Below are 20,081 nucleotides of genomic sequence, written 5' to 3' on the forward strand. Positions count from 1 at the left end.
ACCTGAATTTCAGATAAGCTTGCATTATTATTACTCTTTGTGAGTTTGCATTTTATATGTTAAATCCTGATTAAATACTGTTACCTTGAAATACTACACCATATAGTGTATTATCTCCTTTTTTCTTACCCACTGAGTGGAAGAGAGATATGGTGTTTACAGTATGCTGATGTTTTTGACTGGAGACCAGACTTGCAGTTGCTGAGAGTGCTGACCACATAATATTGAAAGAGAAGTGGTTGTTAAGCTGTGTTCCAGTCTTTGGATTAATCATACAGATAAGCGATATAATTTCCTTTGGGTGTGTAATACTATGGTGATGGGCTATCACTAACACACTGCTCCTACTAATCCTATGCCTATATTATTCTGTCTTTTTATATGTGCAAACTGGACTTATACCCTTGGTCCTATAAGACCGTCCAGCAAGCGTGGAACTTTGATCTATTGACTATATTATTATTTCCCCACTGAACCTGGGATAAATTTCTAGTAACACACCATTGTGCGCCGTATCCTTGTTTGACTTTCTATATATATATATATATATATATATATATATATATATATATATACAAGTTAACCCGTGCATGATACTCATGCATTCTAGTCAAATCAAGCTACTTAAGGTGTTAAAAAGGTTCTTGTCATGCATTTGGGCCATAGCCCAGGCCTCAACCACCAACCACTCCCCACTGTCACCCCCGGCAACCACCAACCACTCCCAACTGTCACTTCTCCTTCAAAAAATATATATATATTTTTTTAAAATCTTTATAAACACTTTTAACAATTAACAAATTAAATTAACAAATTAAAAAAATCTTAGTATACCAAATTTCAGCCCTTTCTGAATTTTTTTTTCCACACACACACTAAGAATTTAGTAGGTCAGTGTATAACTCCGCCCAGCAGGTGGCGCTGCAGCTTGGTTTTATTTTTTCCACACACACAGACAGACAGACTAACACACGCCACTAGACATTTATATATTAGATATATATGTATATATATATATATATATATATATATATATATATAGTATATTCACGGGCAAGTTGAGTGTAACGTATTATCAACCATTCTTTCAGAGTCGCCTCCCACTATGATACACCTATAAAAATATTCCCAGTTTCATACTCATCACGTTCACTTTTTATGACGTAATGCAGTTGTAACTATTGAAAATCATTGTGCTAAATGTTCTAAAATCATTGTTGCTGATGGTATGCTAAGATACCCACTGTTAATTCTTATCTGTGGTTGTGTTATGTTGTTAAAATATGTAGAAATATAACAAATCTGCAACATAAGCATGCAGCCTTAAATCTACGTTTCACTGTTATTAAGGTACAATAATAAACGTAACTGACTTTCCACGTGCCTTTGTCCACGCTTCTTAATGTCACTTTTTTCAAGCTTCCTCAAGTCAGCTGGATATTACAAATTACTAATGAAAATGTTCAAATTCCATTTAAATTTAAACATAAAATCCAATGCAAAACTGTAGTGTAGTCAATAAATGTGACATGTTGAAAAATGTAATAATTTTACCCAAATTAAGTTTATATTATATTAAAGTCAAATTTACTTTGTTTTTAAACTCTTCAACATTTCAAAAAACATATTGAATGTTCAACCAAACAATTGGCTTTATTTAGTACTAAAATGAATACACATAATGCACCTGAACTGATCTGAAACAGAGGTGAAAGCAGATGTTCTGGGTCTGTTTATTCTCATATATGCCTATAGTGATATGTCTGTCCAAATGGCTAAAAAGTTTTGTATCCAAAGAAGCTATGTACAGTCAATACAATGTGGAAACATCTGTCCATATTATTTCACGGTCCTCACATTGTTCCAGTGTTAACCACTTTCCAACTGTCTAACATATATAAATGTCAAACTGCAGATTCAAAACATCAGTGAAGCCTGAACTGCCACTCTCGCATGGCACAGGAAGATGATGCTAAGTCGGGGGTTCTGTTATTAGCACTGGAACCAGGAGTTGTATCCAGCAGCCTAATTTGAGTGTTTGTTATAAACATAGCTTTCAATATTTCTGACGGCTGCTACAGAACCCAGTGATGTCATTTTAATGTCACTTGGATTTCCTCCAGCCTGGGGGCAGCTATGTCAGGGCAGGTGAAAGTCATTTGCTACTTATAATCGTACTTGTCTTAGTTATACTTGCATGATTTGTTATTATATTTCATTTGTATTTATGTGATTTGTTTGCTGATCTGTCCATCGCTGCAGAATTTGTGGCACCTTACAGGTAAATAATGATGATTATGATTATGACAATCTTGCTCTCGCCTATATCTATGTATTAATACATTATTCATAATAGTCATCTATTGCTATCTGGAATGTCATTTAGCATTAGACCCTTATTGCAAGGGATATATTGCTGTAGAGATGCAGAGGGACCTAAATCAGGTCCCTCCTGCCCTGACAAGTTCATTTCCAAGACCACAAAAGTATCTCTTCCATTCTCTTTGATGGTGGCATAGTTTGCAAAAATGTCACGCAACATATGCAAAAATGCACAAACGTTGCCAGAATGCTTATGATCCCAACCTCAGGCACCATCACCTATTTTTTTCAACTATTCCGTGCCCTATCCCCACGTACTCCTAACCTATAAATTGTTTTTCTATGTGCAGTTACAACGTGCCTTCAAGAGGAAAAAAAGCTTGTAAGACTAGATTATATACATTACTTTTGTTTTTGTTTCTGGACTGTATAACTGTGTCAGACCTAATTGAAAAGGAGACATAATTGGTATCATTATACTAAGGAGAAGTAGTTGAATGTAACCCAAACTAGGAATCTCCAAAATTAAAAATTAGGTCTGGGTATGAAGGGAGGAAACTCTTTGATCATAATGTGGTTAAAGTGTACTTGACTAGGTTCAGATCTCCTTTTGTTTGTCCTAGTTTTGAGGTGGACGGGGATAGAACAACCTGCAGTCAATCGGATCATTCAGAATGCTCACAATAGTACAGGGTATTTCAGAAGATGAGTGTATAAATCTTGTGAAAGACAATGGAGGCAAGCATAGAACCACACATTAAAATAATGGAAAAAGACAGGATCCCACAACATGACAGAGTAGTATTGTGAGGCTTCCTTGAAACTATTGTGGGAAGATTGCGTTATAAAACACAAACAAAGTTCATATATCCAAATTGTTGCTGGGTTCCACTTATATCACAAACATTCATGGGATTATATTAGTGTGGTAGTTAATACACTATTATGTAATATGAAATTATACCTTGATGTCAAAAGAAAATGGTTATAAAGAGGGTTTCAATTGCTTTAGTTAGTTTTTCTTTTAGTCTACATTTTGTTCGACAATATTGTTTGCCAACTTTGGTACAGTATGTCTCTTACTACATGACATTTCTTTAGGATAGTGAACCAATTCACATTTTTGGATGCATACAATTGTCAGGCAGCTCATTTTAAAACATGAACTAAGACAAAGTAGTGCACAACAGACTTTAAATCTTCTTTAGTGATGGTGAAATTCATGAAAATGACTGATGCTTCTCACCTGGAGTTTGGAAGTTAAGACGCCGGAGTTCCACGGGATCAGTAGGGTGGTGTGACGGGATCTCCTTATTGTTAGGTAAGCTGCTTTTTCTAGAGTCCGATTCTGTCCTCTTCCTGCATATGAAAATTGAAAATGTAACATGTCTTATTGTAATACCATACCATACCATACAAATACTTCAAAATCACCTGTAGACATTTTCATAAGTATCCTAATACAAGAAAAATATATCTTACACTATCAATGAACATGGGGTGGCACAGTGGTTAGCATCATTGCCTCACAACGCTGGGGTCATGGGTCTGATTCTGACTAAGGCCCTATCTGTATAGAGTTTGTATGTTCTCTCCATGTGTCTGTATCTGTGTGGCAGGGAATGTAGACTGAAAGATTGGGCAGGGAGTGATGCGAATGATTAAATACTCTCTATAAAGCATTGTGTAATATTTAGGCGCTATATAAATAACGATTAATAAAAAATAACATACACCCCAGCAGTTGATTAATGTTACTACAATATCTACAATATCACAGTGACATACTTCTGTAATGCATACATGATATAGATCAGAATGAAAACCAACAATAACACACGACATGAGATCATTATTTTCAATTAAAAGTAACATTCTACTAAAAAAAACATGTTTGTTTTATATGTGGGAATATAAGAAAATATTTTGCTATCAATGTGAATTTTATTTAGGTAACTTTGCAATAGAATTTTTGTAAGTAGCTGATTCTGGTTCATTTATGGAAAATGTGCAAAAAAAGTGTGTATTAAAGTACTCAAAGTACCTTTAAGTCATGTTGTGATTATCTAATCCACCTGGATATATTCAATCTTATTACATCACAAGTTAACCCGTGCATGATACTCATGCATTCTAGTCAAATCAAGCTACTTAAGGTGTTAAAAAGGTTCTTGTCATGCATTTGGGCCTAGCTCAGGCCTCCTCAGGGGAAGAGCGTTACTTCCCGACGCAAGCACCCTTTTTTAACGTGGTTTTGTCCACATGTCACCACCTCATCATTTTTCTCCATCACCTCATCCTTCATCTTCATCGCCATATCAAGCTACTTAAGGTGTTAAAAACTCCCCACTGTCACCCCCGGCAACCACCAACCACTCCCAACTGTCACTTCTCCTTCAAGAAATATATAGGTCAGTGTATAACTCTGCCCAGCAGGTGGCGCTGCAGCTTGGTTTTTTTTTTTTTTCACACACGCCACTAGGCATTTATATAGTTACATCATTACAGTACTGAATACTCTGTTAAAATGTATAGTTTGTCCACATAAAAAGATTACATCATAAAAAATCACAGCAATTAATATTTGATTTCAGTGCCATTCTGTGTCTATTTCGTTAAATATGTATAATAGCTGCCACTGGCAAAAATGTCAATGTTTGTTAAGAGACCATTGACACAGTGACAGATGGAGACCTACAAGCATATTAGCTCATTTATGTGTCGTCAATTTGGTACAGTTTGTAGACTGTGTTGAGGAGCCAAGACCACTGCTTGCTGTAAACATACTGTATGTTTAATTGTTTTCCAGACACTGAATAAATTCCCTTGCAAATGATCCTCTACCTCTGCATGCTCCAAATCAACTATCTGTCGGATGAGGTGAGTTACAATGAGCTAGACCCATAGCCGAGTTCTTTAATGTGTCACAAAAGAACTCATCAGCTTCCTATCTTAATAAAATCTCATGCCAGTGTCATTTTCACTGAGCATTTTCTGCTCACTTTTAGCATAACAAAGACGAGGAGTTTATTACCTATATAGAGGTATTGAAAACATTTAATTATTTGTAGGTGGTGATATCAGCAAACTGAATACTAATTACAAAAAGTAAGCCCAGGCAAGACAAGCTTCACAAGTGAGCTCAAGAAGAGAAAATTAATCAATTCAGTGACTTGCTGGCAAGGTCTTTACTTGGAATAACAAAGCTAAATTATTAAGTCTGGTTTCGGATTAAAATAAGAATATCTGATAATGTACCAGTGACTCACACGTACAGTGTATTCATTAGCATAACAAAGAATCCTTCCATATTTTTTCATTCACATAAAATATGTTATTTACACAGCGAGTTAGTTTGTCACCACACCTGGGTTTTTTTGCATTTAAAACCACAATTCTACACCTCTTTTAGGCTTGTGTTACACAGGTATTTTAGAAATCTGTACCTTTCAAGCCAGAAGAGGGCCGTGTTCTAAGCTCCAGTAGTGACGCAAAAGGGTACCTTTACTAAAATTGCATTTAGATGCAGTATTGATAATGAACATCAGCAACTAATTAATAATTAGTTGTTCACTGACTAGTACAAGTTAGACAATGAAAGTAGATGTTTGATTTTGCACCTAACTGCAAAGTTAGTAAATGAACCCTACAGCTATGAATAAAAATTCACTGCTGTCTGTTTCAGAATGCTGTTCCTGGCTGGAAAAGCATGATATCCTAAACTGGCCATGTGACAAAAGCGCTACATAGAAGGTTTCACAGTCAATTTCTCACTGAAGAAATTGAAGTTCCATCACTTTACAATGCTCACACACAGTCAATACAGCAGAATGTAAAAACCATTTGGTACACGAGTGCATGCAAGACAAACCCAGCAGGTCTTCACAAGCAGGTGATTAATATTGGGTCACTAAAGCCACTATGGTTATTCCTGGTGGCTGCTCTCACTAAAGTGACTTAAACCACCATAGTTACTTCCACTGTAGAGTTAGGTAACCTAGTACACGGACACCTAGTTGCAGCAAGTGGGTCTATGTATCCAGGTTCACACTTTGTACTAAGTGCTTTTAATACTTTTATTAGAGTGAGGAGCATTTTTAGCATTCAACTCATGAGTGCCTGTGGGACTTTTACCTGTTTATTGTGTATGACTCAGTTAACGGCAAATACTTCATATGTGAAAATGTCGTACTTTGGGTTTAGCTGTCTTTTTAATGCCTTGCAGTTCATTTTTATATAATATTAGCATTATTTTATGTCATATTGTAACATTTCTCACCTGTCTGGTTTACTGCTCCATTTTAATGCAGAAACAAAGAAAAGATGAAATGTTAATTGATATATAAAAGTCAGATAAATACATATTAAAAAGGGAAGCGAGAGAACGTTTACCGGTATCGATATAGCCCCCACAAGGACATGCCTCTAAATGTATAGGTGCATTCACAATGGCATGGTATTTACAAAAAGATTTTCAGTCTCATGTTCATATAGGTCTTATCATCTGATGACCTACAGGCCGTAGCATTGGTACCAGATAGATATTGACATGAACAGTAGTTGCAGCACCAAGAACCTGAAAACTCCATCTTCTTCTTCCATTTATGGTGATATACAGTAGTTTTAGAATAGCATAGAAATGCTTATATATATTTCATTAAACACGCTCAGCACAATTCTGGAGAGAACAGTATAATAAGAATGGCAAACACAGATGCTTAATAAAAAGTGCTAAAGATTACACGCCTGTATAAACATTGAGCTTGCAGAATAACATCACGGAAATATACGTGGATAAGGTAAGACTTCAATAACTATTTATTTTTTAGTTTAATTTTATTCCATTCATTATGTCAGGACAGTTGGTCATAAAGCCTGCATGACAGGACTAAGGTTGGTGACCAAAATTAAAATCCATGGAGGTGGAGATGAGATTCATTTTAGTACGGAGGTGGAGTTATTTTTGACATATGCAGGTTTAGAGTGGTCTATGGTGTAATGGTATGGGACACTGAGTATGTGGTCATGGCTAAGGGTTTTTATTCTTGGTGGTTATTTCATGGATTCACTTTCTGCATTTTCAGGTAATAAAAAATAGTTCAGGTTATTTATTTATTTTTTGTCAATATTACTTACTATAACTTACCTTTTGTACAGAAGAATTGCAATCACAATACAAATGATAAACACCACCGCAAGGACTGGTCCAACTACCCAAATCAAGCCCTCTTCTTCATCTGTCATTGGCTGTGGGTCAAGCTCCATTGAGACAACGGGATCTGAATAGGGGCTTGTGGCATACATTGTCTGCAAATATAAAACAAGCTGTGTTTAAAACTCACACAATGGTAGGATATATTCTGCTCCGACTTTAGACGAAGGATGGCCAGCTTTGGGAATTCTAGCAGGTCTTCCATGACGCTCAGCAAGCAATGCACATAAAATGTATGCAAGGTAAAGAATGAATAAGTCTGCTTTTCACTATAGATTTTGAAACGCAACTGACAGTGAAATGAACAATGATTTTTTTTTTTACCCATGGCCAAAACAGATCAACCAAGTGGAAAACCATGTTCAAACACGTTCGCTAGGACCCCTACTGAGATACAGCCTCCAGAGCATTGCATTCTCCAGAATTTTAGAATATTGCAATGCAGAAATCCTGTACTAACTGATATACAGTGTTTCTGATTCGGTTATATAAAAACACTATCCTTTAGTGTTTAATATACAACAATCACTCTGACCCTTTAGTGAATGTACATTAAAGTAGGATAAATAATTTTTCTTAAGTATCTAATTTAATAATATTTTTATTGCACATATGAGATTTAATTCATATATATATATATATTCTTGTTGCATCCAAATATATACTGTATCATAACTTTCTTGATGTGCCTGATATGCTTCAACATATTTCTAAGAAATGCTGTGCTAGACCCATGTTATTTGCAAAAAAAAAAGTAAATATAAAATATCCATGTTTTGCTCCAGCAAATTAGAATGCAATAAACTGTAATTTTTTCCCCCAAACGCTGTAATTTGCTTACATATTAGCTATAAATTGGCAGAATATAACTTTCTGTGCATGGCTCTTATCATGTGGCTGAAATGATGTTCGCTGTAAAAGCTATTTATTCATGCAATCCCCAGACAAAGCAGGAACCTTTCATTTTCCACAGGCATTTTAAAATATATAACTGCTGGAAAATTCATGCCTCAGTACTCTCTGTAATAATCTCGGTGAGGAAGGTCTATCAATTGCAGAGCATCTCTGAACAGCAAATGCAGAAATTGGTACCACGCTTCAAACTAGCAGAAGTCATACAGCATCAATACACTATTCAATATATTGTTAATTACAGTGTCTGCTATTACAGGTGGAAAAATGTAAAGTTGATAAAAGTAATTTCTGAGGTAATTAGAAAACACTAAGCAGGTTTTACTCCAAAGAGTGTGTGAGTAAATATTTATACCTTTTGAATGTGGCATAAAAATGCATACCAGTGATCAATAATTATGTTAACAATTAATATAAATGTGATTATTTCTGACCAAAAATTAATGTTGAAGTTTTTTGTTGTTTTGCTATAGGTCCATTTACATTTGAACATGCATTAAAGCAGCGCTATCACCTAGTAAAAACCATTTATGTTTATCAGTAATGCATAACAAGAAAAAGGTGATTTTCTTTTACAAAAAGCATTTAAAAAAAAATAATAAAAATAATAAACACACTAATCAATATATTTATGTATGTTATATGTACTAATATGTATGTACTAATGTGTTTTGTCAAGGCATAGATGACTGTATAGTAAAAAAAAGTAAAATAAAAAAATATAGTAAAAAAAATAGTACTGTATATAGATATTATAAAATAGAAAGGTTGTGTAATGCAATAAAATGTATGCCAATGCATTTTTTTTTATTAATAGATGACCGCGTTAAACCCTCCCCTTCACTCCCCCAAAAATTTGCAAGCACCAATGATTAACGCGCGGGGGCTGGCTTACCTGTTTCAGAATTGAATTGCACGATCTTTTACGCAGCGGTAGCTAAAAACGGTCGCGTCAGCGGGTTAAAACCCGCGTTTTTTTTTTTTTTTATCCCGGCGGAAAAGTAAACCTGCGCTCAATTGAATTTCCCCCATAGAGTCTACTGTTCAAATAAGTATGTCTCTTAAATATGTGTTTATTGAAAAGAAAAGATCAAACTTACAACACTGTCTGTGAATCACTTATATCATCTTGTTCACTGTTCATAATATTCCACTCAACATCATTTACCTATATACCTTTTTACTTTCAAGAATGCCAAAAAACTACCTGTCTGTTAGGCCTTGTACATGTTTTAATAACATTTTTAATGCTAATGGAATCCATGCAAACCCACTAGCATTGCTAGTGCACTAACATTTAGGACACCTATGTGAACTCTAATAAACTCAAAAGTCTTGCTAAATTGATAGTAACAAACACATGTCAAAATGCATTTGGAGTTTTAAAAGCATTAAAAAAGCAAAGACAACATCTGTGGGTATGAGGACTTATATCATTTTTGTAATTTTTAATCCCATTTTTTTTATTTGTTCTTCATATTAAAAATGTCTACAAAATACCATGCTCTTTTCCTTTAATTACAAACCTGCCATGCCTATTACAAGCTCCTGCTGAATGAACGTGTTGTCAGTCAACACTTTTGCTATCCATTTGTGAATGCTGCAGTTGGTCTCATCTACTGTATAATATACACCCTGCCTTCTCTCAACCACTGAACTATGCTTGTTTTCCATAACCTCCAGAACAAAATGAATGCTGTGAGGCAATAAGGTTTAATCGCCAAGTGCCTGTCACCCAAGTGCTGATACTTTCTACTAACGCTGGCCATGTGCAGGGCCGGATTAACCCGAGGTCTAACTGGGCTATAGACCAGGGGCCTCGGGCATCCAGGGGGCCCTTCAAAGTCCGCAGCAGCATTATTGATCGGTCCGGGGGTGGGGGCACCCCCAGCCCGATCAATGCTGCTGAGCACTGTCAGTCCAGTCCTCCGTCCCCGGCGCTCAGTACTCTGCTTACTGAGGAGATCTCGCAAGTGAACTCTCGCGAGATCTCCTCAGTAAGGAGCATACAGCGCGCCGGGGACGGAGGACTGGACTGACAGGTAAGCGCTTTGGGGGGGCCCTCACGGGGGATGGGGGATGGGGGCGGCGGGCGGCTCACAATGGGGGCCTCACGGGGGAATGGAGGCGCCCTTAGCCCAGGGGCCTCCATTCCCTTAATCCGGCCTTGGCCATGTGACAATACAGGAACTGAACCTTTACTTTGCCTAAGTGCACCTTTACTTTGGCTTAGTGCCAGTAAATAGTGTGTGTAAAGGCCAAGCTCAAATGCCCTGACTTGGTATTAAAGTTGGACAGCACACATAGTTATGCTCACTCCTGCACACCTTTCTCACTATTTCATAGCTTCCCTGCCTTGAGAGTACCATGCATAGCATAAAGCTGTATGCTGTCCAATCAAACAGAGACGGAGGACATTGTCAATGTTTTTCTTGGTGGATAGTAAAACATAGATTTTTATTACATCTATATATTGCAAACGACACTAATTAAAAACCAATTTATCTAAAAAGAGACAGCACCTGTTTAACATCCTGTTAATTTAATACTAATATCGGATAGCCACTCCACCCTTTTTTGTACCACCTATGTACTATATCTCTAAACCTTGCTGTCTCTAAACCCTTCAAGAAGGACACTCCTGTGTTAAGATGCATTGCCCCTGATTAATCAGTTTGCACATTATACTGATGTTAATAATGGCACACTGCACGTAGTGATTTTATCATAGTTAGGTAATATACGAACCATGACAGGTTTAAGGTTATAGTAGACAAATCTTTTGCATGAGAAACAGATCACAAATATTCAACCAATCATCTGCATCAACAACACATAAGTACAAATACTTTCTAGAACTGTTAATTTGTAACAATCTGTGCAATTATTATTTTTTCACTGCTACAGAAAAATAACTCATCTAATAAAAATCTTCACTTTTTTCCAGTTAACTAAAGATGTTAAAATGGGCATATGTAACAGAGGTGTCAAATTAAATAATTCTGTGAATTTACTATTTCTAACATAAATGGCCACTATTTTTTATTAGTCATACGCAGCTGCCTAGCAACAATGGCCGGAGCGGTAAGGCTCTTCTTACCGGTTCACTGGGCCATTCTTGGGCATACGCACAAGCGTGACCCAGTTAGCCAGCTCACGCATGCGCACTGGAACCCCTTTCAATTCCAGTTAGTGAAAATAAAATTACAAATAGATAAAAATAGAACACAAAGTAATATCCCTCTGAAGTAATTTATTTAAATAATATAGCATTTTTTATGCATTCCAGAGATGGCGATAGCAAAAGAAGGACTGCAGTGTTACATGTACTGGTGCAGTCCTTATTAAATAAGCTTCAACATGCTTTTGGTTGGAGAAAGCTGATGCATGTCTTCGGCAGCGGGGGATACTGCCAGTGATAGCAAGGCATAGTCTCTGATAAATTTGGAGATGCTTTTCTATTCTTAATAGGCCTCTTAAACAAGAGGGAAAAAAATAGTAAGGAAGAATTAACATGGGCACCATATAGTGACTAGGCTAGCTTTTACTCAATACAATATACAAGGTAGACATTGAAAATGTTCATATTTGCACCAAAATAAACATTTCAGTATAAGCTTAATCTTACCTGTTCAGTGTGCTCTATTACTGCCAGAACAAAGAACACATATTCATGTCCGTTTTGCAGTTGTTTGTTCTCAAAGCCTCCATATTGTTTCTGATCTCCTAGGGTAAACTCCGTTGGAAGGACATCAAAGTGAGCTGCTATGTAAGGTCTTTCTTCAACTTCTCTCTTTAAACGAATACTTCTTCGTTTCCGCGAACTTCTCTTCAGCAGCTGATAGAAATAAAACCAGAGATGGTAATCTTATTTATTACATTTTTAAAAACAAATCTACATTGATTTTCAACAGTGGTCATTGTACAGTAAACCTTAATGTTCTATAGATGTTGATTTTATTAAATGTGTCACTCTGAATGGTGTGATGATGTGGATTTGCTTTAGGTTGTCTTACTGAACTTATTTAACACAAGCAGTTTCTGTAAGCCTCTCTTAATCTACACTGTGTTCATTGCTTTGGTTATGCAGTGTCTCTATTGTTAGAGTTAGGACCACCCTATTAGCAAAATCACCGTGGAGTGGCGGATGGCTTTAACATACATTTGCAAATGTGTGCAACTGAGACTTTTGCATTTTTATCTACAGTAGAAATGGCAGATCTGTTGCTGGCTATAGCAGTGTGCTGGGGGATCTCTCTGTGTGTTTGTTCCTTTCAGGATAACCCCACTCTTTCAAGCACCTGCTATAGCCTATAAATTGATTGAGCAACTTCCACTTCTTTATTTGTCTGAGAGGTATGTTGTTGTCAGTAGCTGAGGGGGAGTGCTGACATTGGATTTCTATTTGGAGGCTTCTGGGGTACCTCTTTGGTAAGTTAGCTCTCAATTTAAAAACACATATGTATGGCCCACATATATGGGACTCTCATTGTTTAGAGTTAGGACTACCCTATTAGCAAAATCACCGTGGAGTGGCGGGTGGCTTTAACATACATTTGCAAATGTGTGCAACTGAGACTTTTGCATTTTTATCTACAGTAGAAATGGCAGATCTGTTGCTGGCTATAGCAGTGTGCTGGGGGATCTATCTGTGTGTTTGTTCCTTTCAGGATAACCCCACTCTTTCAAGCACCTGCTATAGCCTATAAATTGATTGAGCAACTTCCACTTCTTTATTTGTCTGAGAGGTATGTTGTTGTCAGTAGCTGAGGGGGAGTGCTGACATTGGATTTCTATTTGGAGGCTTCTGGGGTACCTCTTTGGTAAGTTAGCTCTCAATTTAAAAACACATATGTATGGCCCACATATATGGGACTCTCATTGTTTAGAGTTAGGACTACCCTATTAGCAAAATCACCGTGGAGTGGTGGGTGGCTTTAACATACATTTGCAAATGTGTGCAACTAAGATTTTTGCATTCTTATCTACAGTAGAAAAGGCAGATTCGTTGCTGGCTATAGCAGTGTGCTGGGGGATCTCTCTGCATCTCTATTGTTTCCCCAGAATTTAAATGGACTTTACTAAAAATATTATTGTTGCAACTTGTTAATTTTTTTTCATGCTGGGATGGAAGAGATGTATTAGAGGCATAATGTGATATATCAAAACAAGTTGATACCTCATTCCAATTCTAGTGTCTAGTCGGAAAAGGCTTCATTGTTGCACCTAGCAGACTTGGCTTACCAATTAGAACAGATTAAACAAATAGTTATCCCACCGTATCCAATAAAATGAATGTGTGAAGCTGTGGCATGCTGTAAAAAAATAATGTGCACCAAATTCATGTAAACTGTAAATGTTGCTTGGGGAAGGGGAAAACCCTGGAGAAAAATAAATAAAAACACTAAAAACACTTCACCTGACACTTCACAAGAACAGTTGCAAATATTATCATTTTAGTAATATGTTTAACTTCGGATTTTATGATAATTCCCCTCTATGATATAAATAATGCATTCAAATTAAAGTGCTTGAGAGGTTAATTGAGGGTCATGGAACCAGTCTCTAGGTAAATCAGTTACAATGAGATGACTGCCAAGATGGAAACAGTGAAATAAATGGCATAAACATATGAAGAGGATGGAGGCACATAATAGTGATTGCTGTTGGAGAGGACGCTGAGAATAAAAACCCTTTTTATTTTATTTAGGGTAAAAGCAGAAATATTTTCCTTTAACAGAATGGTTTATGTGGCGAAAGCAGTTCTAGGAGATATATGAAGGTCTTTGGTTCTTTATCGAGAATAATTTTCATTTTCCAGTCAATGCATATCTTATTTCCTCCACCATTAATTCTACAATGAGGCCTCAACTCTCAATTATATTGGTACAAAGTGGGAAGCAACCCATTCTGACCCAAAAAATTCTGAATTAATAAATGTTCTTTATCAAACTATTACACACATTAACGCACCACAAAGTACAGGATGATTAAAATGGCCCTTTGTTATGGGAACTGGCTTCACATACCCATACAATGTAATTTCAAGAAAGTTCAATGTCACTCCTTCTTAATCCTATGAAACTTTGTATTATACTACACATTTTCAAGGTTACATCTCAGTCTTCTGCTCACAATGTTCCTCATTGTATTTTAGTGTTTTGTGATTATCATTATTGTGCATGCATGTTAAAGCTTTTCAATTTTTATGTGTTATTCAGGAATTAGCATCACATACAAGCAGTACTACCAAATTATATCTACTAAAAATAAATAGGTAATGCAATGCAAAAATACACATATTTTCAGTAACACTATCTGAATTCAGTTAAACTTTGTGAGGTGCATAAATTTTTTTTGCAGATAGCACAAATGTGCTGTAACCCTACAGTTACCATTCAGACAGTCGCTTTCATTGGCATAACGACTGAGGAACACTAAAATCTAATTAGCAGCTACAGTTTGGAAAATGTATGTAATATTTGTCTTGTGATGTTCGATAACATTTCTGTGTAGCAAAATATTATTACATTTCTTATCTCATTAGCAGAAAATAACCCGTAAACACAGATCCATTATATGTCATTGTGCATGTATATATATGTATATATATACATATATATAATTATTTAATTTTATACATTTCCATTAAATAACGCAGACTTTGAAGTGAATGAACACCTGTTATAACGGGTTATAGATGTATGCATATATAGAACTGAACCAGGTACAGGACTGAGCCTTTGAGACCTAATGCAATCCTCAATCTATTTGCTGTTTATTGTGTAGTTACTATGACAACACAACATCTTACAAAAACGCATCAGGCATCTATATTATTTATTATCATTAATTTGTATAGCACCAACCATATTCCGCAACGCTTTACAGAGAATATACAATCATTCCCATCAGTCTCTGCTCCATTGTAACTCACAGTCTAAATTTCTTAACACACATACTAGAGTCCATTATTTGTCACAAGCTAGTTAACCTACCAGTATGTTTTTGGACTGAGGGAGGAAACCTACACAGGGAGAATATACAAGCTCCACACAAATAGGGCCCTGGTCAGAATCAAAACCATGACCTCAGTGCTGTGATACATCAATGCTAACCACTGTGCCACAGTATCTTATGGAGATGGATTTTTAATGTTGCTTCATAAGAGACAGCTGATCACCCCCATGAGATATCAAAAGAACCAGAATTGACTTTTGCCATTTCTGGACTTAGAGATAAACTACTGACATAATAATGACTACAAATGAATGTGCAAAAAATAGTGTTAATATTGACACAGTTGATATCCATCCTCAGAAATGGTTTTATGCAAATGAGGAGAGGATAAACTAATTCACAACAGAGTATTAGCAGTTAAAGCAGATAATTGCAGGAGGATCATTATGGGGTTCTGGATTTAAGTATCTGTGTAATGACAGATAAAAACCTTGTAATGCTAATCACTTCAAAACCAAACTGTTGATCCACAAGTAAATCTTTTTTTAGTCTTACAACTTAATGCAAATAGCCATATAAGCAAATCTGCCTATCTACATTTTCCAAAGTGTAACTGTAGACAAATAATTTGCATAATATCAGCCCTCAGATCTGTAGAACATTGAACCACAGTCCATGTGGACATGTTATGTTATAAATATACAATACTGTCCAGTACAGACATATTTTGCCAATGGTCCTTTAAAAAAAAAGTTTCAATCTAAAAACTGGTATAATTGAGAAATGACTTAACAGAGACGTTAGGGAATAGAATCTTATAAAACTCATACTGTATTTGACAGAGAAAACAAAACATGATCTCATAAATACACTTATATTGTATATTAGTTTTATAACAAGTTTTATAAGAAGTTGCGAATACATGGGCACCAAATTCCAATATATCATGTCTTCCTCCATCCAAACTATACAGACACTTTTGTTTTATTATAAAACCTTTTTAACCACGACCCAGACGTACCAGATATGTTAGTCGACAGTAAAATAACTACGAGGTAGAGGCCAAAAGTTAAACTGCATTGCAAATTGCAATTTAGCATTTGTTTCAGATTTAGCAAATGCTACTAATGAACCCGACCTTTAATGGAGTTCATATCCATAGAGATTAAGCCATTGCTGTATAATCATTTCACCTCTTTGAACTTTAACATCTTTCTTGGCACTGAGCAAAGAATAAAATATTTATTACAAAGAGAGAAGGCCTTTTTTGTGCTTTAATTTAAGTAATTAAACATTGTGTCTCTGCAGGGCTAGGACAAGAATGATGTGTCCATTCTGCAATTCTGACTGACATTATGTATAAATGTGGAAAGCGGCAAATATTCTCTTTTATATACCGTATCAGCGATGAAGCACCTGAAAACATTGTAGATTGCTTAACATTGGATTAAAAAGATTATTCTATATTACCTCATCAAGTTCCATTTCATCTGGGCTTTTATCCGGCTTCATAAACTTGCCACGTGTTTTCTTCAAAGGGACAATAACAATGTAATAGCCTCTGTAAAATATGAATAAGTGATTGTAGCCCGTATAGTTCAGAATAAGAAAAAAAAAAGTTGAGATCATAACTAAGGAAAATTGTTAAAGACTAAGTAGAAAAAAAGAAAAGAAAAACAAACAATAGTGAATTTTTTTAGAATTCTTTCACAACTTCTGTACAATTGATAAATTGCCCATATGATTTGTGTGTTTCATTTTAAGAGTGAGCCATAGAGAATTTGCATGCTGCACACATTACCATAAGTTAATTCTATGAATTAATTACATCTTTGGTAGTTCTTCCGCTACAGCGCACCTTTAATGACATACTTTTGAATGAGGAACAATATTTCATACTACAGCGCAGGCAGCTACTCATTAATTGTAAGATTTAGCCAATGAGCACTACAGCCAACTGCATGTCTACCGATGATTATCTGTCTTACCTCTACCTCTATTACATACAATCTTTACATATTATACTATTATATTGTTATATTTTATCATACCATGTCTCCTGTTTGCATGTCAAACCACAATAAGATAATATATATGGGACATAGTGGCAGGCTGGGCTGGGGGGCAGGAGGGCATCTGCCTACTGGGCCGGTCCCATAGTGGGCTACCTTGGGCTGGTCACTGGGCCACCTGCATTTTATTTCCTTTCAAACGTTCACAATAGGCTGGTGAGTTGAGTCTTGCCCTCCAGGCCAAAATTTGACAGCCCTACCCTGGACATAGCACACACCTGTGTAGATCCCAGTTGGCATGTGCATGTATAATACACAGTGTATCAGATGCTACATGTTGTTGAATACCTTTCCTCCTTGAGGAATTCAAAATGTTGAAGGTGTATGTTAGTGCCTATATGAAATGGTCCCAAAATGTCAAAGGTTTTCTCGTTTTAGCCATTGGAAATCATTTAAATTGGAATACTTGTTTTTAGCAACACTGCTATAACTGGATGTACAGAATAATGGGGAAAAGTCACTATGTAATTATGCTATTGCACTTGGCGCAAGAAAGAAAAGCATGGGGTGAGTTTTTATGGACTGAGTAATGTTCCTGTGAAAAACAGTGCCAGTTTTCTGATTAAAAATAAATGGAAACCCTGCAAAGTTTCCATAATATTAGATACTGTCAATCAATCACTCCTTTCCCCTGTTTGACAGATGATGAGAGTTGACAGAAAGAGGATTCCTGAACAGTTGTATGAACAAAATTAGCCAAAATATGAATTTAGCTGTCTTTGTGCTTTAGCATCATCCATTGTGTTTTAGAGCTAGTTACTATTTGCTACTTGTGTTAATTATCACTTACTGCTGGCATATGGTAACTGAATACAGAGAAAGGGAAAACAGGCATGTGAATCAGCTTTGTGGAATAAGACTCACTTTATTTTTTCACTTGAAAGGACTTCGGGTAGCTCCACAGTTATCATGCCATCTGAATTGGTCTTCCCAATGAAGATAGGCTTAGTTCGCAGAACATCGGGTGCTGTTATTGCTGCCACTCTGTGCTGTAGACCCCCAGCACTGTTTCCTCGATTAGTGAGAACAAAAGAGTAGGACGTTTCTGGTTTTAGTTTGGTGATGAGCGTCTGTGTTGCTCTACCATCGACTTCAGCAGACTTCTTCCCGTCATCATATAGAATCTTGTGAAAGAGAAATACGATATGGCGAGGGACGATATATCCATGTAATATTTTAGACTAAGTTTTACAACAGTGACAGACAATTAATACAACACAGATCACTTTCTAAAATTGCAACTAGCTTATCTTCCGAGTGCAAATTAGACAATGAAAGGAAATGTCTGATTGATTGCAATGGTTTAGTGTAACATTAGTACCTACATGCAAGATTAATAAATGAGCCCTAATAGCTTATTCTTGACCAGAACATTTTTAGCATGTAAAGTACATCTGTGTAGATACCTCATCTATGACCTTTTGTTCTTTGGGTGGATTACAACAGCTGATAACATTCAAGAATTCCACAGAATAACAGTAATGAAGTATTGTAGATGTATGGGGAGTCTATGGTGCATTACAGTGATTTATTACTTGTGTAAGCATCAGTAAGGAGATTAATGTCGAAATGTAAGCATGCTGCTTATGATGATCACTGTTCGTATGTAAGACAATGTCTCTGGGTCCTTATGAAAATGCTGATGCTTCCATGAATATGGAAAAAACATTCCTTAAAGAAAGTCATAGAGTGTAGCACTAATCTATTGTCTAATGTACAGAATTCAACATGTTTTAGCTGTCAGAGTCCTTGTATCAACCACTGGGATGGCCACAATTAGATGACCGCTGTAAGTTACACCTTTTATATTTTTTATAAAGAAGGCTATATTTTATTATCAGAAATATAACACTAGATATAAGATGTAGATATGTAGCTATAAGTAGTCACTGAGGCATTTCATGCTTTTGTAGAGGTCCCACAACTCTGGGGTCATTCCAGATATCCTTATAACCTATAGTAGTGCTATCTAATTACTGAATAGTGAAGGCTGTAGATGTCTAACCTATATATATATATATATATATATATATATATATATATATATATATATATATATATACACACACACACATATATATATATATATATATATATATATATATATATATATATCTACTATATAAATGCCTAGTGGCGTGTGTGAAAGAAAAAAAAAAAAAAAGCTGCAGCGCCACCTGATGGGCAGAGTTATACACTGACCTATATATTTCTTGAAGGAGAAGTGACAGTTGGGAGTGGTTGGTGGTTGCCAGGGGTGACAGTGGGGAGTTTTTAACACCTTACAGTGATTACAAAGTCCTTATTATATACTAGATTAATATTTTATGTCATATAAAACAAAACTGATTCTAATGAATTCTGAAATATTTTGATCTGTTTCTATTAACATACAGGTATTACATAGTACCTATAGATTTATATACAGTATCACAACACTGGTATTATTCATGAATTACTCCTATCTCTAGTTGTACAAAATGTACATATTAAAGCGGAATGGAGACCCCAAGCCACAGCACAGTATTTATCATGACAGATGGAGGGGCAGCTGGGTGTACATCCAGCACTGGATGTGAACTTCACATGATGGGGGCACATCC

At 36.0% G+C, this 20,081-nt stretch overlaps 1 protein-coding gene across 29 annotated transcripts in view; it reads right to left on the reverse strand.

The window, feature by feature from the left end:
- The window catches only part of PTPRD (protein tyrosine phosphatase receptor type D), a 1,423,918-nt gene that overhangs the window by 73,817 nt on the left and 1,330,020 nt on the right, over positions 1–20,081 (reverse strand). For 19 of the 29 annotated variants that reach the window (XM_075209451.1, XM_075209482.1, XM_075209417.1 and 16 more), the window contains 6 exons: positions 18,343–18,602; positions 16,877–16,967; positions 12,075–12,284; positions 7,469–7,629; positions 6,602–6,616; positions 3,569–3,681 (listed from right to left, as the gene is read on the reverse strand). In XM_075209451.1, coding sequence (XP_075065552.1) covers positions 3,569–3,681; positions 6,602–6,616; positions 7,469–7,629; positions 12,075–12,284; positions 16,877–16,967; positions 18,343–18,602 — 850 coding nt within the window. The remainder of the gene's footprint in view (positions 1–3,568; positions 3,682–6,601; positions 6,617–7,468; positions 7,630–12,074; positions 12,285–16,876; positions 16,968–18,342; positions 18,603–20,081) is intronic. The other 10 variants (XM_075209518.1, XM_075209510.1, XM_075209499.1 and 7 more) reach the window with 1 other exon arrangement.

This window comes from Mixophyes fleayi, chromosome 1 (assembly GCF_038048845.1).
Source record: "Mixophyes fleayi isolate aMixFle1 chromosome 1, aMixFle1.hap1, whole genome shotgun sequence".
NCBI lineage: Eukaryota > Metazoa > Chordata > Amphibia > Anura > Limnodynastidae > Mixophyes > Mixophyes fleayi.